Source organism: Mirounga angustirostris, unplaced genomic scaffold, assembly GCF_029215605.1.
Source record: "Mirounga angustirostris isolate CCGP_5_RB_7025 unplaced genomic scaffold, mMirAng1.0.hap1 SCAF_3, whole genome shotgun sequence".
Classification (NCBI taxonomy): Eukaryota; Metazoa; Chordata; class Mammalia; order Carnivora; family Phocidae; genus Mirounga; species Mirounga angustirostris.
Genome location: NW_026991711.1, coordinates 135,092,069 through 135,118,733, shown reverse-complemented (window position 1 = coordinate 135,118,733; position 26,665 = coordinate 135,092,069). Strand labels below are relative to the sequence as shown.

The 26,665-nt window shown below is 34.7% G+C and overlaps 1 protein-coding gene across 3 annotated transcripts in view; it reads left to right on the top strand.

Annotated features, from left to right (window-relative positions):
* The window catches only part of TLK1 (tousled like kinase 1), a 160,383-nt gene that overhangs the window by 85,369 nt on the left and 48,349 nt on the right, over nt 1-26,665 (top strand). For 2 of the 3 annotated variants that reach the window (XM_045868642.3, XM_045868644.3), the window contains 8 exons: nt 7,138-7,213; nt 10,575-10,621; nt 12,724-12,819; nt 14,308-14,397; nt 15,406-15,498; nt 19,909-20,019; nt 20,127-20,263; nt 23,243-23,431. In XM_045868642.3, coding sequence (XP_045724598.1) covers nt 7,138-7,213; nt 10,575-10,621; nt 12,724-12,819; nt 14,308-14,397; nt 15,406-15,498; nt 19,909-20,019; nt 20,127-20,263; nt 23,243-23,431 — 839 coding nt within the window. The remainder of the gene's footprint in view (nt 1-7,137; nt 7,214-10,574; nt 10,622-12,723; nt 12,820-14,307; nt 14,398-15,405; nt 15,499-19,908; nt 20,020-20,126; nt 20,264-23,242; nt 23,432-26,665) is intronic. The other variant, XM_064586672.1, reaches the window with a different exon arrangement.

Sequence of the window (26,665 nt, the reverse complement as noted above, 5' to 3'; positions counted from 1 at the left end):
CTTTTTCCTCTCACAGCAGTTGCTCTGTATGTCTGTTTTATTCTGATTGTATGATTTGAAAACTTAAAAGATCATATGAATAGGAGAGAAAGTCCAACTTTATTTTAATTTTGGTTTATACTATTCAAAAATAAAGCCTTCAAGGGAAAGTCATAGAAGGGGGAAAATGCCAAGAAATAGTTACGCTTTGTGAATTGTAAGAAAATGGCAAATAAAATTGCATTTCATCAGTATTGAAGACTTGGTATGCTCCTTCAAACATACATGAATGCAAATTAAAATGGGTCCAGACGATAGGAGCTTGAGAAGTCAGACTGTGAGGATGGCAAGTTAAGGTAGCTTTTAAAAATTGAGAGTAAGATTGTGGTAGTTTATAATTTTTTTAGGTGCTAATGTGCTTGTGGATATTGTCTATTTGTGAGGGGAGTAAAAATCCTTCGGGCTTTTAAAAATGATGTGAGCAGGCACAGTTTTAGCAACCTGTAAACACACATTTTCATTGGGTAGTTACCCAAGTTTATCTTATTGGCTCTCTACCATCTTTGATCATACATATTATTAAATAATAAAGGCAGTACAGCAGAAAATAGGCTACACTCAAAATTGCTGATGTGTTGATTGGATTTACTTCAAACAGCAAGGAAATGCTCTTATTTAATGATAAGATCCCCAAATGTTGCATACATAAACTTTTTATATTAAATATTGAAATCAGCAATGTAACAAAGATCTTCTTTTAGGTGTCAAAGATTCAAGCAAACATTTCCAGATAATAATAGTTCTCCATATTAAAGTTTTGACTCTTGGGCAGAGACAGACTGTGAATTTCAGGTCCTGCCAGCTCAAAATCCTTGAATTAGGATGTACATATTTCATGATAGTTTTAGCTAAATGTAAATTGGATGCAAAGCAGCAAGGAAATTTTTACAATAGAATTTTAGTTTTCTTACAGTGCATTATTCTAACCAAATTTTTATAGCAAAAGGTTGGAAGAAACGGTATCTTGTACATTTGATATTCTTGAATAGAACATCTATTTTACATTGACTATTTTTATAAAGCTCCAGATTTTCCTTTCTAGTTCAGTGCAGTTTTGATATGTGCCATTAAAATAACAGATTTCTCCAGCATCTTCCTGTTTTACATCTAGTTCAACAAATTTTGCTTAGAAATATGGAATAAAATTGAACATTGGCATTACCAGCTTCAGGAAAAAAAATTTGTCATGCCGTTTGTTCAAAGTACAGTGACCTTAAATTTGATACCTGAGTAACTCTGAATCATTGGAATAGCCAGTGAGTTGTATTTGAATAATGAATCAGTTGGAAAAAATACATTCTGACAAGACGGAGGATTGAATATTTTGTTATGGATATTATTTAATAATAGAGTAACTTTTTCTATTTTTTTTAAGATTTTATTTATCTGAGAGTGAGAGAGAGAGAGCATGAAGGGGGAGGGTCAGAGGAGGAGGGAGAAGCAGGTTCCCCCCTGAGCAAGGAGCCCGATGCGGGGCTCGATCCCAGGACTCTGGGATCATGAACTAGCCGAAGGCAGACGCTTAACTGACTGAGCCACCTAGGCGCCCCACTTTTCTTTCTATCTTAAAGTATTTTCTCATTTAATGGGAAGAGATTAAATATATCTGTGTCTCTTAACTGTAGTAATTTAATAGAGATGATAATCTCTGACTTTTCTTTTTGTTGTCCAGTCAGGGCTGATGAATTGTACTTAAGGTAGAGGTAAAGAATAAATTTTAGGGGTGCCTGGGTGGCTCAGTTGTTAAGCGTCTGCCTTTGGCTCAGGTCATGATCCCAAGGTCCTGGGATCGAGCCCCACATCGGGCTCCCTGCTTGGCTGGAAGCCTGCTTCTCCCTCTCCCACTCCCCCTCTTATGTTCCCTCTCTCGCTGTGTCTCTCTCTGTCAAGTAAATAAAATCTTTAAAAAAAAAAAGAATAAATTTTAACATCCACTCCCTCCTCTTTTGTGATGGTATTTTTTCACATACTGTTAAAATTTCCTATAATGCATTTATGCCAATAATTTTAAGTATCTCTGTTTGGAGGCTGATAGAGGTGGTTATCTGTTATCATGGCACAATCCGTACTGATTTATCTCCCTCCTTCTGTGACAGTGTTAAGATGGTAGTTTTTTTATATTTTGTCTTATTTGCATTGAAGAAACACATTTATTTTTATTTTAAAAATAGGTTGAGGAGCCAGATAAAACAAGATCCCATATTAGATTTGAAAACCTTGTTTAATAATCACTGACTTAAATTCCAAATAAAATAGAAGCATTAGTAATTATATCACTGTCGCCTCTTGAGTCGTTTAGATTTGTTTTTCTTTTTTTTTAAAGATTTTATTTATTTATTTGAGAGGGAGAGAGCATGAAAGGGGGGAGGGTCGGAGGGAGAAGCAGACTCCCTGCTGAGCAGGGAGCCCGATGCGGGACTCGATCCAGGGACTCCAGGATCATGACCTGAGCCGAAGGCAGTCGCTTAACCAACTGAGCCACCCAGGCGCCCTGTTTTTCTTTTTTGAACATACTTTTCAACTGCTAGAAAATACCATGTAAATTCTAACTAATATCTTAGAACATTTAAATGCCAGAGTAATCATTCAGATTTTGGTATGATTACAAATTAGCATTTATAAAGCTAAATTGAATAATACCACTCTCTGCTTTCATCATTTTCTCCTAACCACTCTTCCATTGTATGACATAATTCTTTGACTCTTTATAATTCTGATAGTCTTTCCATCTTTACTTTAAAAGCCAAATCAGGGGCACCTGGGTGGTGCATTCGGTTGAGCAACTGACTTTCGGTCTCGACCCAGGTCATGATCTCATAGTCGTGAGATGGAGCCCCACGTTGGGCTCCATGCTCAGCGTGGTGTCTGTTTGAGATTCTCTCTCTCTCCCTCTGGCCCTCCCCCAACTTGTGCTCACTCTGTATCTCGAATGAATAAATTTTAAAAAATAAATAAAGCCATATCATATTATTTTGCTTTCCATATTTATTTTGCCTTCTATTTTCTGGTAAATTGTAATGCAATAGTTGAGGAAAAAAAACAGAAAAGAAAGAAATGACTGCATCAGCAAGAGCAGTAATAAGCTTGAAAACATTCTGTAAAATACGCAACATGCGCAATTTTTACACCTTGTGCAAATGCCAAGCTGGCCTGGTTGATGTCCCTTGGATTTTCTAGGAAATCACTGGTCAAGATCAGTGGTTTTTCAAATCTTTTTTAAGCCATAGAACTCTTTCTTCATAGTAAGTCTAATATGGGACCTCAGTGTGTTAAAATGAGGGATGCTGTGTTTGCAAGCACAGAGGTGGAGGTAGGATAAGGATGTGTCTTTGATAGGGTAGAGCCTTAGCTCAGCCCCCTGCTCCTTCCTTCCCTTTTCCTCTTCTTTAACATCTTTTGAGGCACAACCTCCTTTCCTAAGGTATCTTGGGAGTACAGTTTGAAAATCACAGATAGCATTCTGAATTTTTCTTCACTGATGAGCCATTTTAGAGATTAAATATTTGGTACATTTCTGTATCCTAAATCCCCAAGGTTCTAAATTCCTAAATCCATGTAGAAATGAGTGACTCAGGAGAATTGTTAGCAGAACCTTCACTGAGAATTTTTGTTTTGTTTAATATAGGTATTGTTCAGATTTAAATTTAAAACAAACAAAATAAACTAATGCACCTTTTCCTGAGGTTAGTGATATAATATTTAGGGCCTAGACTGCTGGTTCTGTGGCTTATAGTTGAGAAGAGAGTTGAATGGAACCTTAAAGAGGAAACATCACTTATTTTGCAAGCCCTACAAGTTATTTATAAGCTATTGGGAAGAAACTGCTAATCATTTAACATGTGATTGAAGTTTTGAAATAGGAAAGTACACAGATATTTGGAATAATAGGATAGCCATTCAGATAAGAAAATTTATTGGGTGCTTACTGACATTTATAGAGTAGACAACTGTTCCAGATGGTGTACTAAGTATGTTTCTGGTGTGTTTCTTATTTAATCCCCACAATCCTATACCTGTATTACCACATTTAAAATTGATGAGAGTAGGGTGCCTGGCTGGCTCAGTCAGTAGAGCATGTGACTCGATCCTCGGGGTCGTGAATTCGAGCCCCATGTTGGGCATAGAGATTACTTAAAAAAAAAAAAAAAGAAAGAAAAAGAAAAATTGGAGTCTTGGGTTAAATAACATGCTGAGAGTTATGGTAAATAGTGGACCCAGAGTTTGATTCTTAGTCTCAATCTGTGCTTCTTCAGAGACCCATGGTACTTGCTTTTTAGGAAATTACGGTTCTTTTGGGATGAAAGAACAAGTCTAAAATAATCTGAGGTGAGAGTAAGGAATGAGGTGGTAATATTAGGACATGGGTGAAAAAAGATTAGGGTTTATAGGAAGGGACAGAATATGGTGTGTTCATAATGGAAGCATTTACTTTATAGGTGAATTTAGTTATATCTCGGTTTTCCTTTTTTGTTTTATATTTTGTTCAACTTTTCATTTTTTTATTACCTATTTCCAACTTCTTTACCTGCACTAGTCATACATTATAGTCTTAAAATTAGTTTTAGTCTTGTCATCTTTTTCCTTACCCCCTCTTTCCTCAAATTCTTCTCTGGTTTAAAGGAGGTAAACCTGTTGGCCTTTTTGTTGTTGTTTTTTTTAACTGTAATAATTATGCATTTGGGTTTTTCTCATTCATTGTTTTTAACAAAATGACATTTCCCTCAAAGGACTTCCCCATTCCATTAAATTTAAAATTTAGGTAGGGAAATTTTGCCTCAAAGTTTTTACTTAAGTAATCTATAGGTCTTAAAAAAAAAAAAAAAAGACCTTAAGTATCTTCAAATATATATTCAGTGAAGTGTTTAATGAATGTTATTCCAAATAAGTTTGAGAATTTCTTCATACACTGTAACTTTCCATCCCATTCCCCTTTCGGAGATAGCCAGTGACTGTTATCATTTAGAAGCTTTGTGGTAAATAAATCTAACTTTGCTCACCCCAGTTGAACCATCCTGCTGTCCTCTGCATTTAAAGTGTAGCCTCTCAACCAAACTGATCCACTATTCCTTGGAATATATTTTAGAAAATGATACAGAACCATTTAGATAGAAAATGTTTCCAGTATAACTTTCAGAATTGTGTTATTTTATGTGATTTTTTGTTCTTGTTGTTTATTCAAAAGTAGCTGGTCAAGATTTAAGATGGAATTCAGATGGGATCCTGCCATGCTTAAAAATTAATACATTAAACTGTTGTGAAAAACCATATTTTCTTGATCTTAAATTACATTTTTTTTAACACAGAATAGGGAAGGATGTGAATAAATATTATTTGGGAATCCTCTTTTAAGATAGATTTTAAGGTTCTTTATAAAAATGTTAGCTTAGAATTTTTAATTTGGTGTTATTTTTATTTTGAGGGAAAAAAAAAAGATTGGTTATTATTTGTCTGAGTCTGATAACTAATGACCTATTTACCCTAAATTGCTGGTACATCAGTCTACCTCCTGAGTAGATCGCCAGTTAGGGTGGATTTCTTTAAGATCTCTGGTTTGTGTTGTGAAAACATGTAGGCAGTTTGTTGGACATAATGAATTTTATTTACAAACTTGATAAAATTTTGAAATGTTTTTGTATTGTTGATTCATTCAGTTCTTGATATAGGGCATGTATAGCATTTAGAGCCTTGGGAATACAGAATTGAATTTGATTTAAATCCTGGTTACCTTGAATAAGTTACTTAACATTAATGTATTTATCAAGTGATAACTGTATGCTAGGCATGAGGAAATGGGAGGGTAAGATGGGGAGATATAGAACTCCTGTTGTTAAAGAATTCAGACACTAGAACATTCACTTCATCCTCTCTGAATCTGTTATCATGTTGACAAAATGGGGGTGAGAGAACTTAAAATCCCCATGATAATACTAAAGAGGAATCATAGATGCTTAACACAAGTTAGGTTATGTGTTGTCATTTGTACTGTTTAATCATAGACTACTCAGAGACAACGAAATATGGATTATTTCCCTTTCTTGCTTGGGGACTGCATTGCCTTTAGAGATTTAAGTTGTATCATTCATTCAAACATTCTTTGTTCTGGCACCAGACATACTTGCCAAGCTTCTAGAATTTGAGGGCCGTGTGCCATTGCATTGTGCTTTTTGCTCTTAGTTTTAATTTTTAACTAAGCACAACAGCTTGTCAGACTCCACAAAAATTACTTGCTTTTTAGCCTGATGAAAATGCTTATTTGAAAAGAAGCAATCATCTAGGGTTGGGAATCTGCAGACTTAGGTAAAGGACCAGATGTTTTAGGCTTTGTGGACCATATAGTCTCTCTGGGAACTAACTCTGCTGTCATAGTGTGAAAGCAACCATAGTCAGTACATAAATGAACGAGTGTGGCTGTGTTCCAATAAAACTTTATTTATGGACACTGAAATTTGAATTTCTTAAAATTTTCATATCACAATATTGTTTTAATTATTAAATTTTTCAGTTCTTTAAAAATGTAAAAGTCATGCCTAGATAATGGGCCTTACAGAAACAGGTGGCTAGCCAGATTTGGCCATTGGGCTGTAGTTTGCTGCCCCCTGATTTAGAGCATAATCTATGACTTTGCTCTAATTGTTAGATAATAATCGTAGGGATTGTATATATATATTGGGGTTTGAGTTCTGCTCTTTTCTTTTTCATCCAAGTTTACTTTTATAAACTAAGTGTGTATGAATAATAGAAAACTAATAGGAAAAACATAGGGGTTTTTTTTTTCTTTACTTGTTTTTATTGTGTTTTGCCCAATCCAGTGAAGGGTGCTTTAAAAGGCTGCTTACTCTCAGATTTTTCATCCATCTCAAGTCAAATTCTATAAATGTGAATTTCAAGTAATGTGTACAAGGACTTCTATACTTTAAAATTTACATAGGAAATTTTATCTTTTAAATAAATTGTATATAGGTAACTATACATTTACATCGCATGAGCACTAACAAACAAAATAGTTTTTGTTTTGAAATAAAAATAATTTTTATACTAACTGTAATAATTGTGTATGTAAAACTGTAACTTTAAATTCTGTTAACTTGCTTTCTGTAGACACCAGAGAAGAAACAATCGGAATCATCCAGAGGAAGAAAGAGAAAAGCAGAAAACCAGAATGAAAGTAGTCAGGGTAAGTGAAGCAAAATCCTTCAGAGCCAAATAAGTATTTACAATTAATCTGATTGTTGGTCAATTAATATAGCTTAACTGTAAAAGTCATATTATGTTTTTATCATTTCTATAGCTATTATAAATTTATGCATTAATAATAGTTTATAAATGTACTTCCCAGAAGAAAGAATAATATGAAATTGAAATCTTTTGTACCACAGGTAGTGTATGGTTACTGTTTTTAGGCTTTTTGACATTTCCCGTTTTTTTTTTTACTTGAGAATTAGAAAGGCAAGTGTCCTGTCCAAACCTGGCAAACATTACCTTATCACCTTTCATTTTTCTTTCTTTATCTGAATTACAGTATTGAAATGGCTTCTTGTCTTTGAATAAGAACTTTAGATGTCACTTTAAAGTGCAAGTACCAAAAGCTTGCTTATTCCTTTTATTTAAAAAAGAAAAAGACTGTATAAAAATGATTGAGTTGCTTATTAAAGCATCATCTTTTTCTTTCCATACCTGTTCTTCATTCTTTCTTACATACCTGCCCTTTGTGATATAGGCTAAGAAGATGATTTTCAAGTCATCTACAAAACTCTTATAACGGACAACAAAATAGTATTGTCATTTAATTTGGCCACTCAAAATTAAATACAATAAATTGGCTCTTAAGTCATATATAATGACTTTATACATATGATTACATGTTTTGGAGCTGCTCTTTAGCTGTAAGGACTGGGGCCAGGAACCCATGGCTTACTAGTACTTACATGTGGCACGGGCATCAAGGAATGTATTCGCAGCAACTGTCTGCGTGGAAGGAAGAATTTAAGTCACTCTAGCATCTTTCTATAGATGTGTAGTACTTGTATCTCCGTCTGCTCAGAGCTCAATTTTGGTCTTAGTGTAGTTCTAGCAGGTTGTGGTTAGTGGACTTGGAGCTTTATTTAGTGTAAAGTTATATTAGTTATGATAGTTTCAACTTTAGATTTAAAAACTCACTTAAAAGCAGTCCCAAATTGGGACTTCTGGGTTGGTTGATTCAACCTATGTTTTTAAGAATCCATGTTTATTTCTTTGTGGTCTGCTCTCCACAAGAATTGTCTGATTTTCTTATGTTTTTAGAATGGTTGTCAATTTTGATTGGATTTACTTGAGCTTTCACACTTCTATTTGCTTTAGAGAGAGGTTGGCTTTCTGTGTTTTTTCCCCCTCTTTCTTTGAAGGTAAGCTTCTTCAAGTCCAGAGCAAACCTCTCCGGTAATCTTGTCGGCCAGAATTGGGTCATGAGTCCATTCATTCCTTAGCCAGTTATGTCCAACATACGTCCTATTGCCCTTAGAAAAACCAGATCCATCTCTGAAATTGAAAGTGGGTAAAGTTCCTTTTAGAAATGTGGGCTTTGTGGAGAAGGGATGATTGATACCTGAACAAAATTGGATTTCTGATCAGGAGGGGAGGGGAACTAGGATGGAGGCCAGATAGGAGTTAGCTTCCCCTGATATTACATGTGTTATGTAGGGGGAGGGAATTAACAGAGCCAAGTTTGGGTTCAGTTAGGGAAAAAGAATTAGGGACATAGCTTCTGGATAGGCAACCCAAACCATCTCTGTCGTCTTTAAAGAATAGCACCTTCTTGGGCGCCTGGGTGGCTCAGATGGTTGGGCATCTGCCTTCTGCTCAGGTCATGATCCCGGGGTCCTGGGATCGAGTCCCGCATCGGGCTCCCTGCTAGGCGGGAAGCCTGCTTCTCTCTCTGCCTCTGCCTCTCTCTCTCTCTCTCTCTCTGACTCTCATGAATAAATAAATAAAGAATAGCACCTTCTTCAGAATCTGCAGGAAAGCTCTTATAGGTGGAAGGAAAATTCCTTGGGTATACAGGCATACCTTCGGGATACTGCAGGTTTGGTTCCAGACCATCACAATAAAGCAAGTATCACCGTAAACGAGTCAAATGAATTTCTTGGTTTTCCAGTGTATATAAAAGTATGTTTATACTGTAGTCTTTTGTGTGCTAGTAGCATTGTATCTAAAAAACATCATATATTAATTTACTTAAAAATGCTGTCACCTGAGCTTTCAGTGAGTTGTAATCACTGATAACAAATTCCCATAACAAATACATATAATAATGAAAAAGTTTGAAATATTGTGAGAATTACTAAAATGTGACACAGAGACATGACGTGAACAAATGGTGGCTATTGGAAAAATGATGCCTGTAGACTTGCTCAATGCAAGGTCCTTCAATTTGTGTTTTAAAAAACCCCAAAACCACAGTGTCGGTGAAATTCAGTGAAACAAGGTATACCTGTAAAACCTTTACAATTCTTTCTGACCTCTAAGTAAATCTGTACAAAACTGTTGTTCAAACTTTCTAGGTACCATTTATAGTCCTGGGCACTTACTTAATTTTTCTTGTTCCACAAAAGAATTTAAGGTTGTTGAACTTTTAAATGTAACCTTTGTTCATTTCAGTAATGCCTGGCACATAGTAACCACTCAAATATTCATTGAATAAATAAATATAAGTCAGTATTGATAAATGTGTATGTTTGTATTATCCAAAGCTTTTGATTTCATGGTGTATTGTCAGTTTTTCTTTGTATTGAAGAAATCATGTATTTTATATAGTTCCACTGAAGGTTGGGTGCCTCTCATCCAAAAAAGTATTTCTAACACTGTATTTCTTAGCACCTTCTTAATTCAATATTTATAAAAGTGATGAGTCCGTTTTAGAGCAAAACTTTTAATTAAAGAACTGCGATATATAATGATTTGGACCCACTGTATCAATATGGTCATATAAGAGCAATATTTAAAATCTAGTCTATTAAAAAAATCCTATTAATTTGGGAATACTTTTTAGAAAATCAAAACATTTTACAAAATAACATTCATGTTAAAGCATGTTATTGTCAGTTTGTATGGTTTTGTGTTAATCAAAGCTTTTTTATTTATGGGTATGAATTGGTTTGTCAGTTATGCAGTTGCCACTTTTTTTATTCATTGATTTGCTTTTATGAAATTATAGCCATTAAGCAATATGAATAATGTAGTTGTAAAAACAAGATCCTTTAATGTCATTTATTTATTTGATTCTCCAGTAATTGGAACTTTAACAATTGACATGTTACTATTGAAATGTCATCTGATTTTTGGATTTCTGAAATTGGCATCTTACCCTCTGAGGGCTCTTAATGTAACTTTTTCAGTGTCCCTCACTAACCAACTAAAATACCATGTTCTTTTTATTAAACAGATGATTTTTATGTGTATTAGGGAAATTAAGTTTGACACATTCTTTTTCTGATATAGTATATGATAAGTAGTCATGACTAACTTTAAATCTGTAAAAAATTTTTACTTTTATATTTTAGGAAAAAGTATTGGGGGACGTGGCCACAAAATTAGTGACTATTTTGAAGTAAGTTTATTAACAAATATCTTCAGTTCTTAATATAATTTTACTATGGGTTGAAATAATTTCTTTGAAGCACAAGGTCAACTTTTGATTACTTGATTAGAGCAGTAATGTTCTGTCTTCCTAGGAACTTTAAAATTTACTTTTACATTGGAATGTCACATCGTCATTTTCAAAGTACTTTTTCACATATTTGCTTATGACAACCCAGGAGATAGGTACAGTAGGTATTAATGTTTCTATATTACATGAGAAAACTGAGGACCAGAGATGTAAAGTTGCCTATTTAAAGTCAAATTCTAAATGGAAGAGCAAAGAGGGGCACCCAGGTGGCACAGTTGGATGAGCATCTGACTTGGTTTCAGCTCAGGTCGTGATCTCAGGGTTGTGAGTTCCTGCCCGACGTAGGGCTCCCCACTCAGCATGGAGTCGGCTTAAGATTCTCTTCTTCTCCCTCTGTCCCTCTCTTCTGCGTGCGTGTGTGCACGTATGCTCCCTCATTCTCTCAAATAGATAAATCTTAAAAAAAAAAAAAGGAAGAGCAAAAAGAGAAGTTGAAGTCTAATAGCTTCTAGTTTAGAACTGTTCCTACTGTCATTGCAGCCTTGAGGATAGCACCACGGCAACATTTGAGCCCTATAGATGGAAATTAAATAATGATAGAAGTGTGAACCTAAGAGCCCCTGAAAATAATAAATAGTGGTAAATTTAGATTCTTACCCTGTCTAGAATATTTTCTTACTTCTACACATAAATACTTTTGGCTATCAGTTTCATATTATGGAACGTTAATATGATTGTTAAAACAACAAACATGATCTACTCAGTTGAAAAATATATTACTTGAGTGTGAGAGCAGAATTTGCCAGTCAGGGGAAGGGCTGCATTAAAAATTTTTTTTTTTTTTACCATCCATTGTTTTTCTTAAATGGGTTTACAGAATCTACGCTAAAACTGTTGCTGACCATGGTCTAGTATTGCTGACCTAGGGCCTCTTTAGTTGAGGTCAGTCCCTCAGTGTTAGTTAACAATCTTTGCCAAAGGTTGGATCAATTCAGATAAATAAATCTCAAGTCTCTTGAATGCTGTTCATGTGCCATGAGTTCTGCTAGGCACTGTAGATTAAAAAAAAATTAGACAAAGTCCCTAGGTTACAGGAAAATACACTAGGAGGTCCTCATCTCTTCTCTTAATACCCTGAGAGAAAGCCAGTAGCAGTGAATTGTTTTCTCCTCCTTTTGTTGGTAGAGAAACATGAGAAATTTGAGAGGTAGCTATGGAATACGTTCGGTGGCTTCTCTTCATATGCACCTATGTCATGCACTGTAATGCATGTTGTGCATAAAAGAAAGATTGATTTTTATAAGATTTTGTGCTGTTAAAGGGAAGGGACTTGATCTATGTAATTTTTTATATAGTACTTACAAACATTTGGATTTTTAACAGATCTTGAGAATGATGATTCTGTTTTAAGATGGTTTATTACATTCACTTATATCTACTTGTAAATATGTTAATTTAGGGGCATTAGGGATTATACTGCTTCAACATTTATTTTTCTTTTTTAAGATTTTATTTATTTGACAGAGAGACACAGTGAGAGAGGGAACACAAGCAGGAGGAGTGGGAGTGGGAGAAGCAGGCTTCCCGCTGAGCAGGGAGCCCAATGCGGGGCTCAATCCCAGGACCCTGGGATCATGACCTGAGCCGAAGGCAGATGCTTAACGACTGAGCCACCCAGGCACCCCTTCAACAAACATTTATAACAGAACTGTATTAAAATTTGAAGGAAATATATGTTCATTGTTTGGGGGAAATTAATTTATCTTGAGTCTGCCACAATAACAAATTATAGTCAGAATGTTCAAGAAATAAGGGTCTTTACTAAACAGTCTTTTCACATTCTTGTGATCAGTATTCTCTCTTTAGTCTTTTAGGACTCAGCTGTAACTGACCATAGTTTTGCTTTTTCTTGACCCATTTAAATCACTACCGAATTTAATTTAAAAGAAGATATATTTAAATTAATTCTTAATGTCATGTCAAAAATAACATCTAGCTAAAACTCTTCTAATAAAGAGTGATGTTTCCTTTTTTTTTCTCAGTACCAAGGTGGGAATGGCTCAAGTCCAGTAAGAGGCATACCTCCTGCGATCCGTTCTCCTCAAAATTCACATTCACATTCCACTCCTTCTTCATCTGTAAGTTTTTACATGTGTAGATAATCTTCTGTCTGCTGAACCTATGTATATATGTATACAGATTAACTTTTCATTGAAAACTTCTACATATATTTATTTGTATTTATCTTTTTAGAAAATCATTCTCTGAGGTAAGTTAAATTCTTTTTATTTTTTATTTTTATTTTTTTTTTTAAGATTTTATTTATTTATGAGAGAGGGAGAATGAGAGAGAGAGAGAGCACATGAGAGGGGGAAGGGTCACAGGGAGAAGCAGATTCCCTGCTGAGCAGTCCCAAGCATCCAGGGACTCCAGGATCATGACCTGAGCCGAAGGCAGTCACTTAACCAACTGAGCCACCCAGGTGCCCAGTTAAATTCTTTTTAATGATCTGATGCTGTTAGAACTTTATTTCTTCAAGTGAGATCCTTAAGTTAAAGATTTCCTGAATTAATTATATCCAAGAAGTGAAGTTTCTATAAAAGAATGATGTCGAGCCTATGGGACTAAAACGAATACTCTTGTATCAGTCCATATTCAATTACTGATTTCTAATTTCTAACTCTCCTTAAGAGAAAGGTAGGCACCCTTTATCCCTGGATCATTTTAGTTCAACATAGGAGAAGGATCTTGGGTCTAAAAATTATCTTACAACTTTTTGGTTTGTTGCTAGTGTTTTAAGATCTAGTTCTATTTATATGCATTGTTTTGCTTATTGGATTTCATTTTTTCTTTACTTTTATTATATGAAAATTTAATGTCTAACCAGAAAAGCAGCATTGGCTTTCAGTAATTTAAAAATGAATTAAAGATTTTTTAAAATCAGAGTATCTCTTATTTTTTTCAAGTACCCTGTTTTTACTTCCAGTGTCCTCTTCTATGCCTTGCCTGTAGACACACACTTAGTTGTGTCTTACTCCTTTTGTACCTTGGCTACATCATATTGCCATATGCAAAATAAAGTGTCAGACTCAACAATAATTTTGAGTTAAAGTGATGGCATTGATACAGTGATATAGTCTGTTTTCAATGATGTGTTTTAAAACTAGTAACTAGATAAACCATGAAACTCATCAGTAAATTGATATTATACCCTATATGGATGTGCATTATTGTCCTTGGTACTAAGAGTTCTATATTAGGATCTTTTCGGTTTTACTTTTTGAACCATCATCATCTGTTTTTAATATTTTTGTTTTGAAATACTGTATTTCGCCTTGTTATATTTAACAGATTGAAAGCATTAAAAAAATTTTTTATGGTTCTAGAATGAAATCTTCTTGAGGGCAGGGAATATATGGTTGTTTTTTCCACTGTGCCTTATGTAAGGGAGGGTACTCTAAAAATGAGTGCTTCTTGAATAAAATGATGATTAAAAGTTGTGAAAAATCAATTATGTTTTAATTCAGTTGTTATCCTGATAAAAACTTAAAAAGTGTTAAGTAGTTGTTGCTGAGCAAAAGCCTATCTTTTTCTTGCTAATGTAAAAATTTTAATCTTTTTCTAAGGTTCGACCGAATAGCCCTTCTCCTACTGCATTAGCTTTTGGGGACCACCCTATTATACAACCAAAGCAGTTATCCTTTAAAATTACTCAGGTAAATAGTGAATAAAATTTTTTGTATGATTTGTAAGAAACTTAGTACAAATAACTAAGATGTCTTCTCTTTGTTTTAGACACAGTCATAAAGTAAAATTATACATCAGGAAAGCGAATTACTAAACAAAAAAACAATTTGTAGGGGGTAAGGAATTGAAACACCCAGTTTACTATCAGCTTATCCTTTGTTACATGCAGATTAAATATGCAGATGTTATAAGGATATTAAATAAACAGAACAAGCATGACATGTCAGTTTTTGTTTACTGCTTCTTTTTGAACATACCATCCAAATACATATAATCAGTGTTTTCCTGAAGCTATTATATTTGTCATAAGTGAACATTAAAGTAGGTCATTTTGGATGTCTATGTATATTCATATATGCTATACACTTACAGATATCATTTGAAAATTAGATATCTTTTATGCTTATTTGATTTTATGAATTTTGAGTACTAAGTTTTTCATTTTAACTTTTTACATGTGACAGTTTTTGGATTTTACTATATTAGACCACGGGGATTGGAAGAGTAGATCTTTTGCTTAGCCACCTTTATTACTCCAGTTTATTGCCATTAGACTTTTCTGTTAGGTCATGTCCAAGCTGTTGTACATGCATCAACACTTCTTTGGATGATCTTTAGGCTAGGATTACAAGTACATTGCTTTCAGTCAATGAATAGCTCATGAAAGTTTTTGCCATGTTCAAAAATCAACCAGAGGTGATAGCACAAAGCAGTGGTTGTATTGAATTTTAATGAAGAACATAACAATATTCTAAAACTTTTAGTAATCAGTTTTTTAAACGTTTCTTTGTAAGCTTATAGAACTTATATTTCTGAAGATGTTAAAACTTTAAAACTGTGCTAAGACTTTTTGGGATAACTTTTATATACACAAACTCAAATATTTTCTTTGTTTTTAGAAGCACTAAAATCTAGTTTTATATTTGCATGCAATGATATGTATAATGGAGATAATAAAATCGCTTTCTTTCATTTAGACTGATCTCACAATGCTGAAATTAGCAGCATTAGAAAGTAATAAAAACCAGGACCTGGAAAAGAAGGAAGGTCGTATAGATGACTTGCTCAGGGTAAGTAGTCTTGGAGGGTAATAAGGATAATAAATCATGGAGGGGGAGAAAATTGAGTAAATTATTTGGCAGTAATAAAACTTGAGGAAATACTTAGCATTGTAAAATATTCTTTAGCTGGGGAAAAAAATAAGCTTTTTCTGGTAGTTTTAAGTATGTGAAAATCACTATTTTAAAGTGAAAATTATTAGCTCTTTAAATGTGAATTGAGAGGGGCATCTGGGTGGTGCAGTCGGTTAAGTGTCCAACTCTTGGTTTCAGCTCAGGTCTTGATCTCAGAGTCATGGGGTTAAGCCCCAAGATGGGCTCATAGTGGAGTCTGCTTGAGCTTCTTTCTCTCTCCCCCTCTGCTCCTGACACTCATGCTCTTTCTAAAATATATAAAAAAATATATAAAAAAAAATATAAAAATAAATAAATAAATAACTGTAAACTGAGAAACAGTTGGAGAAATACAGGGAAGTTTGTAATTTTATTTTTATTTGATCAGCTATCATAAGACCGATGGCCATTTCATGTTAGTTTTAAAGGTAATTGATTTTGTTATAAACCTGACATTTGATATTATACAAGATGAAGTAACTACTGCAATCCTGTGAGATTTTTAATGGAAACTTTATAAAAGGACATATCAAAAAATACTTACAATGTGAGTAAGGTAAGAAGCAGTGGTTCTCACCCCTTGCTGCTCAGTAGAATCACCAAATGGGAAGGATGGGAGGCACTTTATAAAGGTACCCATGCCTAAACTCCATCCTGAGGGGTTCTGATTAAATTGATGTGATGTGGGCTTGGACATTGGTAGTTTTAAAGCTCCTCCAAAAAACAAAAACCAAAACAAAGCTTCTCCGGATGATTATAATTTAAGCCAGCATTGAGAACTATTGGTATAGAAACTTAATAAAACCAATGTCTTATCTATGATCCTACCACAATTACTGACACCTTTGAAACATCCAGCTTGCCTTTTCTGATCCCATCCCAGTCACTCACATTCTTTTACCATTAACTACTGTTCTAAGTTCTGTATTTATTATGCCTTATTATTATGGTTTTATCACATGTATCTATACATTCTTAACATATTTCGGTTTGTTTATTTTTTAAAATTTTACTTATTTATTTGAGAGAGAAAGTGAGAGAGAGAGAGAGAGTGCACAAGCCAGGGGAGGGTCAGAGAAGCAGACTCCCCGCTGAGCAGGGAGCCCGACATGGGACTTGATCCCAGAACTCTGGGATCATGACCTGAGCTGAAGGCAGACGTTTAACCAACTGAGCCACCCAGGCGCCCTTCAGTTTATTTTTGAACTTTACATAAAATTACGCTGTCTGTACCCTTTTGCTCTGCTTGTTTTCACTAAACATTATATGTGGAATTGTCATGCACTTTGTTCATTTCATGCTATATATATAGTAAGGCATTATATGAATATACCATAATTTATTTTTTCTGCTCTTGGTGGACATTTTATTTCTACTTTTTGCTAATACGAACAGTTCTGCTAAGAGCATTATTGTACATGTCTTCTAGGGCAAATGTGGGAAAATTCATTGTAACATTATATGCTTTAAGAGAGACGTGGCCAGAGTACATGGCATGCACATGTTCAATTTTGCTTTATAATGCCAAATTTTCCCCAAAGCGGTTGGATTAATTTACACTCCTATCAGCAATGGGCAATAAATAATCTTGTTGCTTATTATCTTTGCTAAGGCTTTGTGTAATCAGATATAATAAATTTCTTGGCCAATTTGGTGGATGTAACAGTGTCTTTTATCTTTTATTATGTGTTCTCTATTTTCTAGCATCTTTTAAAATATATATTAACTGTGTTTCTTCTGAGAAATAACCAGTCATGTTTTTTACTCATTTTTCTTAATGGGTTACTGTTTGTTTGTGTGTGGTTTTTTTTTTTTTAACTTTTAAATCATTTTTTATTTAAATTCAGTTAATTAGCATATAATGTATTAATTGCTTTCAAAGGTATAGGCCTGTGATTCCTCAGTCTTATCTAATATCTAGTGCTCATTACATCACATGCCCTCCTTAATGTCTGTCATCCAGTTACCCCATCCCTCCACCCCCTTCCCCTCCAGCAACCCTCGCTTGTTTCCTATGATTAAGAGTCTCTTATGGTTTGTCTCCCTCTCTGGTTTCGTCTTGTTTCATTTTTTCCTCTCTTCCCCTATGATCCTCTGCCTTGTTCTTAAATTCCACATATCAGTGAGATCATATGATAATTCTCTTTCTCTGATTGACTTATTTTGCTTAGCATAATACCCTCTAGTTCCATCCATATCATTGCAAATGGCAAGATTTCAATTTTTTGATGGCTGCGTAATATTCTATTGTATATATATATATACCACATCTTCTTTATTCATCTGTCGATAAATATCTGGGCTCTTTCCATAGTTTGGCTGTGGTAGACATTGCTGCTATAGACATTGGGGTGCAGGTATCCCTTCGGATCGCTTCATTTATGTCTTTGGGGTAAATATCCAGTAGTGCAATTGCTGGGTTGTAGGGTAGCTCTGTTTTCAACTTTTGGAGAAACCTCCATACTGTTTTCCAGAGTGGCTGCACCAATTTGCATTCCCACCAACAGTGTAGGAGGGCTCCCCTTTCTCCGTATCCTCGCCAACATCTATTATTTCCTGCCTTGTTAATTTTAGCCATTCTGACCAGTGTGAGGTAGTATTACATTGTGGTTTTGATTTGTATTTCCCTGATGCTGAGTGATGTTGAGCGTTTTTTCATGTGTCTGTTGGCCATTTGGATATCTTCTTTGGAGAAATGTCTGTTCCTGTCTTCTGCCCATTTCTTGATTGGATTATTTGTTCTCTGGGTTGAGTTTGATAAGTTCTCTATAGATTTTGGATACTAGCCCTTTATCTGATAAGACATTTGCACATATCTTCTCCCATTCTGTAGGTTGTCATTTGTTTCCTGTGCTGTGCAAAAGCTTTTTATCTTGAAGTCCCAGTAGTTCATTTTTGCCTTTGCTTCCCTTGCCTTTGGAGATGTGTCTAGCAAGAAGTCGTGGCCGAGGTGGAAGAGGTTGCTGCCTGTGTTCTCCTCTAGGATTTTGATGGATTCCTGTCTCACATTTAGGTCTTTCATCCATTTTGAGTCTACTTTTGTATATGGTGTAAGAAAATGGTCCAGTTTCATTCTTCTGCATGTGGCTGTCCAATTTTCCCAACACCATTTGTTGAGGAAGACTGTCTCACACATGCAGTTTGTTGGGCTTTTGTTTGAATTGCACCTAATGAAGTGGGTTCATTCTTGCTAAATTCCATCTATGTTCTTCTGAGAGTCTCTTTATTTTACCCTTTTCCTTGAAAAACATTTTGATTAGGTATATAATTTAAATTGGCAGGTATTTTCTCCTAGCATTTGCAATATATTATGCCACTGTCTTTTGCCTTCCACCGTGATTGGCCCAGACCTATGGTTCTCAAAGTTGATTCCCAGACCAGAAGCATCCATTACTGGGGACCTACTTACAAAGAAACTCCTCTGGGAGTGTGTCCCAGCAATCTGTATTACAAGAAGCCCTCCAGGTTATTCTTTTGTCACTGTACTAGACTAATCCAGCTCATCTCCTGAGCTTAGAGAAAGGCCCCTTCCCTGACCAATGTGGCTTCCTACAAAGTCAACAAAATTGGTATCTTGTTGCCAAGAAAGATGGTGGAAATAGTTAGCTGTTGGGTAGGCATCTATAGTGCCATCCACAAGTTTAATGAAGAAAAAGTATCAGTTAAAAAATATGGAAGAGAACTCACATTTATTTTTAAGTGTTAGACATTTTGTATACTATATTTTAGTTATTTTTAACTAAGTAAAGTAGCTGGTATTGCCCCTGTTCTAGAAATACAAAAAAAAAAAAAAAAAATCTTAAGTTTCAGATAACTGACTTAATAACTTAGCCAAGGTTACATACCTTATGGTGTTGTTTTGAACCCATGGAGTATGGATACAAATTCCATGTACTTTATGCTGCACAGTTATGCAGCATTTAACAGTATTACACATGGTTAGTAGATGTTTAAAAAAAATTATTTTAGGGGCGCCCGGGTGGCTCAGTCGTTAAGCAAGTGTCTGCTTTTGGCTCAGGTCATGATCCCAGGGTCCTGGGATTGAGTTCCGCATCAGCCTCCCTGCTCCACAGGAAACCTGCTTCTCCCTCTCCAGCTCCCGCTGATTGTGTTCCCTCTCTCACCCGTCTCTCTCTGTCAAATAAATAAATAAAAATCTTTAAGAAATAAAAAAATTATTTAACATCATACTCAAATACTTAATTATTAATCCTTTCTTTTTATGTAATTTATTCAGAATGTAAGAATATTCCTAAGTGTCTCATATACACAAATTCTAGACCTTTTCTATTTTTACTTATGTTGTAGGCTAACTGTGATCTCAGACGGCAGATAGATGAACAACAAAAATTACTTGAAAAATACAAAGAACGATTAAATAAGTGCATATCAATGAGCAAGAAGCTGCTTATTGAAAAGGTAAGTTAAAAGTTCAGTGAATTTTCCTTTTCATTCCACTGGCCCCTTTTCACCTTGTACAGTTTTAAATTTAAATGAATAAAATTGATGATTTTTCCTTTTTTCAGAGTACACAAGAAAAACTGTCAAGCAGAGAGAAGAGTATGCAAGACCGATTACGCCTTGGGCACTTCACAACAGTTAGACATGGTGCTTCATTTACTGAACAATGGACAGATGGTTTTGCGTTTCAGAATCTTGTGAAGTTAGTCATTATTACATTTTAAAAAATGTAGTGTTCCTTTGAGTTTTTGTTACTTCCAAAGATTATAGATTTGGAATTATGTTCTATTTCTACTCCTTACTGCTCGTTGAAATCACAGAATTTAGTACATTTGAAAGGAACATAAAAGTATTACAATTTCAGCTTTAGCAGTCTTCTTGATTAGTTAGCATTCATCCATACTATATGATATATTATTCTAAGTATGACTTTCCAAAATATAAACTGATCTTCTAGCTATATAGATGATTTGGGAGGAAATTTTAATTTTCACTGGAAGATTTACATATATATGTATCTTGGGATTTTTCTACTTAGTTTTTTCCACATTCTCCAGTCCTTATTTCAGTGTTAATATTCAGCCCTTGCCTGCTTTCTATTCCTGTGGAAAAGACAGGAACTTTTTCTCTTCTGCTTCAGATACAGTAATTCATAAATCAGTTGAGGAATATGTAGCTTTAGCATTTCTGAGGCAAACTTTAAAACAGAAACTGAGTTCAGATGATGGTAGATAGGGATAGATTGACTATGTATTAAGGAGTCAGGACCTGTGCTGCTTTTTTGTTTCCACTGGAAAATTTTTTTAAACCTCAAAAACAGGAGTAGTACCAGCATCTACGTCAGTTTTCCTAGAGTTACATGGAAAATGGAGACAAAACTCTATCTCCATATATAAACATTGCTGTTTCAAACTTAGTTTCCAGGACTTCGCACAGAATGGCCTTCTCTCTCTCACAGTTGATTATTCAGCTTTTGTTCAACACCAGCTGTGCTGGGTGATAGGTGTACCATAATGAAGAACGTAGTTCTTGTGATGCCAGAGAGTTTGGCTTTTAATTCTATGGTGGTACGGAGCTATTAAAGGTTTGTATGTAGTGTATGTGGTCAGAATTGAGTTTTAGAAAGATAACTGGTGGTAATGTGGGCCTAATATTGGAAGGAAGATAAATTATTGACAGCTGAGGTCTCCAGATGTTAAGGTGATTAGGCTTGAGCTAAAATGCTGACAGTGAAAGGTAGAGAATAGGAGATATATTTGGGATAGAAACCATGATTTTTGCATGTTAAATGAGTAAGAGCCTCTGCTACTAAACTCATATCTACAGTTGTCCTGATAATGAATAAAATAGGCTACATAATATAACCTTAAATACAAACTAAAAATAACAAATCTAAAATATAAGCTGTGTTTGTAGTAAAAATTTCTTCATCAAGCTGTCAAGAGCAAAATTGGAGCCTCTGGGTTGGTGAACACATGGAGGTTTGGGGAGAATGGTACAATTAGAGCCTGGAAGCCCTACACCCTTACCCTATACCTTGTTCTATGCATCTCTTCCATCTGGCCGTTCCTAAGTTATATCCTTTTATAATAAGTAATCTAGTTTTTAGAAAGTTACTTGCATTTCTTGTATTGAGGGCCTACTGTGTGTTATTACATATGCAGATTTTAAATAAAGCTGCTTATCAGTGTAAATTAAGTAGTTTATCAGTGACATAACCCAAAGTAGTTGGTGGATGAGAAGAGAAATAAATATTAGTAATATTAAATTAATAATCTCTAAATTGTGTAGTCATTCCTAAATAAACAGATACTAGCTTTATATTCATTCCAGTAACTCTTTACTTTTTAGGATTTTAAACATTAGGATTATTGCCATTTGTTTTCATTTATAACATCTTGATCGTGCTCTAAGCTAGCTTTATAAATTAACTATTTTAATAAAATGAAGTTATTTATTTCTCTTTCCAAAAGAAAACTGGATTAAGCTCCTGTTCTAGCTTTGCTATTCTTGAATTTTCTCCACCCTTTTACTCTTCTGCCTAGGTGGCTATTGATTCTTTCATTCTGGTCATACTCTACTACTGTCTGGCTAGAATCATAGGAACAGGCAATGTATGTAAAGCCAATTTTGGGTCAGCAGAGTAGAAGTTTTGTAGTTCTGCTTTGAGTGGGGTGGGGAGCCAAGGAATTGAAACATTTGTCTTGTTTAAATCTAAGTATCATAACCATGTAGAGTTTTAAAATTTTTTTCTTAGCATGTTGAGGTGACCTAAAAGGGAACATGGTTACTGTGAGAACAAGTTGTGTGATGGAATAGTTTTAAAAAGCTTCACTGTCACCTACTCTTGCTCTGGTCAAATTGCTGAAATCTCTAACCTATATTTTTATAATACACATGATATTTAGTATTTTTTAGAATTAGTAAGCTTCAGATTCTTGAATGGGAAGCAGTAATATTTTTACTTTTATTAATTGCTCATTTTTCATAGCCATGCTAATTTTTCTGGTTTCCCTTATTTTTTTTTCTTGTTTGCTTCAAATTGTCAAAATTCTTTCCTCATAAATTTCTTATATTTAGGTCAGTTTTTGTTTCATTTCAAGGTAGTGCTTGCACATTCCCAAAATCTTTCTGACAAAGACAAATTTAGAAAATAACACTTTATTAAATTGTCTTTTTAAAGTTTTTCTACAAACACAAAGTGATGAGATGCATGTTTAAAATCCACTCCGTGCTTATCTCTATTCTTTAATAGCCTATTTGTTTCATTGAGCAAGTATTTACTGAATTCCCACTATGTGCTGATGATTAAGCTGGGCACTAGGGATACGATAGGATATAAAATAGATGTGGTCTCTGTTCTCATGGACTAATGTACTCTAGAGACATTCTAATCAAGTATCTATAGGAATGTTACTTACTAGGAAGAAGGAGCTGGAGATCTACAAGTACCATGAGATTAAATATAGCAATACATCTTTCCCTAGTTTGGGGGATTTAGGGAATTTAGAAATGAATGCTTCAAATGAGACCTGGACAGTGAATACAAGTAGGTTCAAAAAAATGGAACCATAATATTTGTTCATGTTACATGCTTTTTCATGTTCATTAATATATTCGTGTTTTAACTGTGAAGAGTAATGAAAAGTTAATATGGCTTTTTACATTTATTTTTATACAGGCAGCAAGAATGGGTGAATCAGCAAAGGGAAGACATTGAAAGGCAAAGGAAACTTCTAGCCAAACGCAAACCTCCCACAGCTAATAATTCTCAGGCACCCTCTACCAATTCTGAACCAAAACAAAGGAAGAACAAAGCAGTCAATGGAGCAGAGAATGATCCCTTTGTTAGACCCAATTTACCACAACTGTAAGCCTCCATTTTAATTTGCCTTTTTTTTAAATCGTTGCCAGTGAGCATGAATGTTAGATATTATTTATATTTACACGAATACTTAAATATTAAAAATACTTATGGCCAGGAGGGAAGGCAGTATTAAAATTTACTTCTAAATCTCCGAATACCTGAATTCAGCCTTTGTAAGTGGAGACTTATTAATCCTCTTTTAAAATGAAGATTTAGCAGCTAAGAGGAAACTGGAATCCACTCTTTCTTCATGTCTGAATGATAGAGTCAGTTATTAGTTTTGATTATCTCAATTCTGTGTTTCCATTAATGTTCCTTTTTCTGAGAGAATATTAAAAATATAACTGACATATATTTTCTTAACCTCTGAAAGCAGTACGTTGGAGGTTATAGGTATTGTTTTTTCCCTTTCTGCTTTTATTTATTTTCTAAATTTTCTGCATTAATGATGAACTACTCTTTATAGTTCAATGGGCAAAGAGATTTTTAAATAGTTAAATGCTTATTATACCTAGAAAGTTGGGAAAATATGAAAGAACATAATAAGACAATATAGACCATGATCCCATCCATAGAGAAGACCATTGTTAAAATTTTAATTTACAGATGTGTCCAAACATAATTTTTTTGTTCTGCAAGAACTTAAGTTTTTGTGAGTAGAAAATACATAAAAACACGCACACACACGCACACTGTTTGATATTTTTATGTGGATATATTCTTTTTTTCCTTTGTTGAAAGATAATGTTTCATCTGTGCTTTGATTCCCATACTCTGCTACATGAGGGACTCTTCTATAGATACGTCCTTTATCTTCTGTCGTCAGCTTTTTGTTCTCTACTGGTTCTCCTTTTAGAAGACAAAATGAAACCAAAAACTCTGCTTCAATTATATATCCCTAATTCTGGCCTCCATATCCTGTCATCTTTATAATCAGGTTTTCTTGAAAGACTTGCTTGTACCAGTCTCTTCTGTCTCACCTTCCATTTTCTTCTTTCTTAAATGAAATTGCCTTTTAAAGATTAACTATCTTTTTGATGCTCAGTGCCATAGACATTTGAGTCTTTAACTTGGCAGCATTGAATATTGTTGACTTATTTTTTCCCAAAAGACTATCTTGTCTTTAGTTTTTGAAATACCTTGATCTCCTAATTTTCATTTTAACTCCTCTGGCTCATCTTCTCAGTCTTTTCTATGGACATTATTTACACTACCAATTTGTAAAATGTAAGTAATCTTTAAAAGATCTGTCTTGGTCATCTTACTTCCTACTCTACATATTCTCCTTGAAAATTAGCTACTCTCAGAGTTTCAGTTATCACATATATGCTTCTGACATCCAGGTTTCTGTCTCCAGTCCACTTTCTCTCTTGAGTATTAAATATATCTCAATTTTGAATGTCATCCTTTCTTGGCTGTTATCAGTACTTCTAATGTAGCCTTTTCAAAACTGTATTTACTAGAATTACAGAACAAAACAAAAATTATTTAATATTACCATTCCCATTCCAATCTGTCTCTCTCTACACACACACACACACACACACACACTCATCCACATATACACACCCCTTGTTTTTTCCTGTGTTTTCTGTTAGTAAATGGTACTACCATCCTCTCAGTTCCATATGCCAGATTTTTATCATCCTTAATGTTTTAGATCAAGATTTCATTTATTGGGACGCCTGGGTGGCTCAGTCGGTTAAGCGACTGCCTTCGGCTCAGGTCATGATCCTGGAGTCCCGGGATCGAGTCCCGCATCGGGCTCCCTGCTCGGCGGGGGGGGGGTCTGCTTCTCCCTCTGACCCTCCTCCCTCTCATGTTCTCTGTCTCTCATTCTCTCTCTCAATAGATAAATAAAATCTTTTAAAAAAATAAAATAAAATAAAATAAAATAAAATAAATAAAAAAAAAGATTTCATTTATTTTCCTTAATCCATTTTTATTATTTTCCATTAATAAATAGGTGGTTGTTTGCTTATTTTTCAAAATCTACCTCAAAATCTACTTCCATCTTCAAACCTTTTCTAATCTTGGTGGGCTTTTTAAATTGGAATTAATTCATTTATTGAAATTTTAAGAAAAACTAGCAAATGGTTTACTTTTTGTAAATTAATAAATTTGTTGCTTAATAAAGGGTAGATGGGTAGATGAGTGGTTATATAGAATACAGTGTGTATTAGCTTTAACTCCACTCCTACAAGACACCAATCCTTCTAGTTCTCAAGTGTATCCACTTAAGACCCCACTAACACCATTCTTTCTTTTTTTTTTTTTAAATTTTTTATTTATTTATTTGAGAGAGAGAATGAGACAGAGAGAGCATGAGAGGGGGGAGGGTCAGAGGGAGAAGCAGACTCCCCGCTGAGCAGGGAGCCCGATGTGGGACTCGATCCAGGGACTTCAGGATCATGACCTGAGCCGAAGGCAGTCGCTTAACCAACTGAGCCACCCAGGCGCCCCCATTGACACCATTCTAACTCAAGTTACTGTCCTCTCTTAATTGGGTTATTTTTTTTTCCTACCTCTCCTTTCAGCTTTGGTTTAGCAATCTAGTTCATTTTCATTTTGCAATCAGAATCATTTTTGCAAAATATGATCCTTTTGTTCTTTCCTTATCACCCTAACATAGCTGTTTTTTGAATCACAGAATCCAAAAATCCTAAGATGACTTCATTTAAAGCACTTTTGATCTGGCATCTTCTGACCACTCTAGCCTCTTCTTTTGTCACTAACCAGTGCCTTCCCTTCAGTGCCAACTTTCAAACTCCAACCCATGGTTTTTAATTCCTATCCATCTTTTAAATCCCATACTAGGTATTTCCTCCTAAAAGTTTTTCCTTGATCCCTGAAGGATAGGAGTTAATTATCACTTTAAGGTAATGTGATAGTGTCCTCTGTCTCTTCAGTCATAGCATCACCATTTACTCTGTTAATGACACTATAAACATCCTAGATGTTTCCCTTTCCCTCGTTCTCTGTGTCTGTTTCTGTAGCATCTTGTATTTGTCCATCTTCCTTGTTACTATCTTAGTATAGGACCTCATCTCTTTTTAACCTAGATTCCTGTTTCTTATGTGTCTCTTCATGTCAGTTTCACATTTAACCTCCTTCACTGACCTTCAAGATAAAATTCACCCTCATGAAGGACTCTTTGTAGGCCTTATTTTTCTCTTTCATTTCACTCCCAACATCTGTCCTATGTATCTTATGTTAAACGCTTTCGTTTTCTAAGTG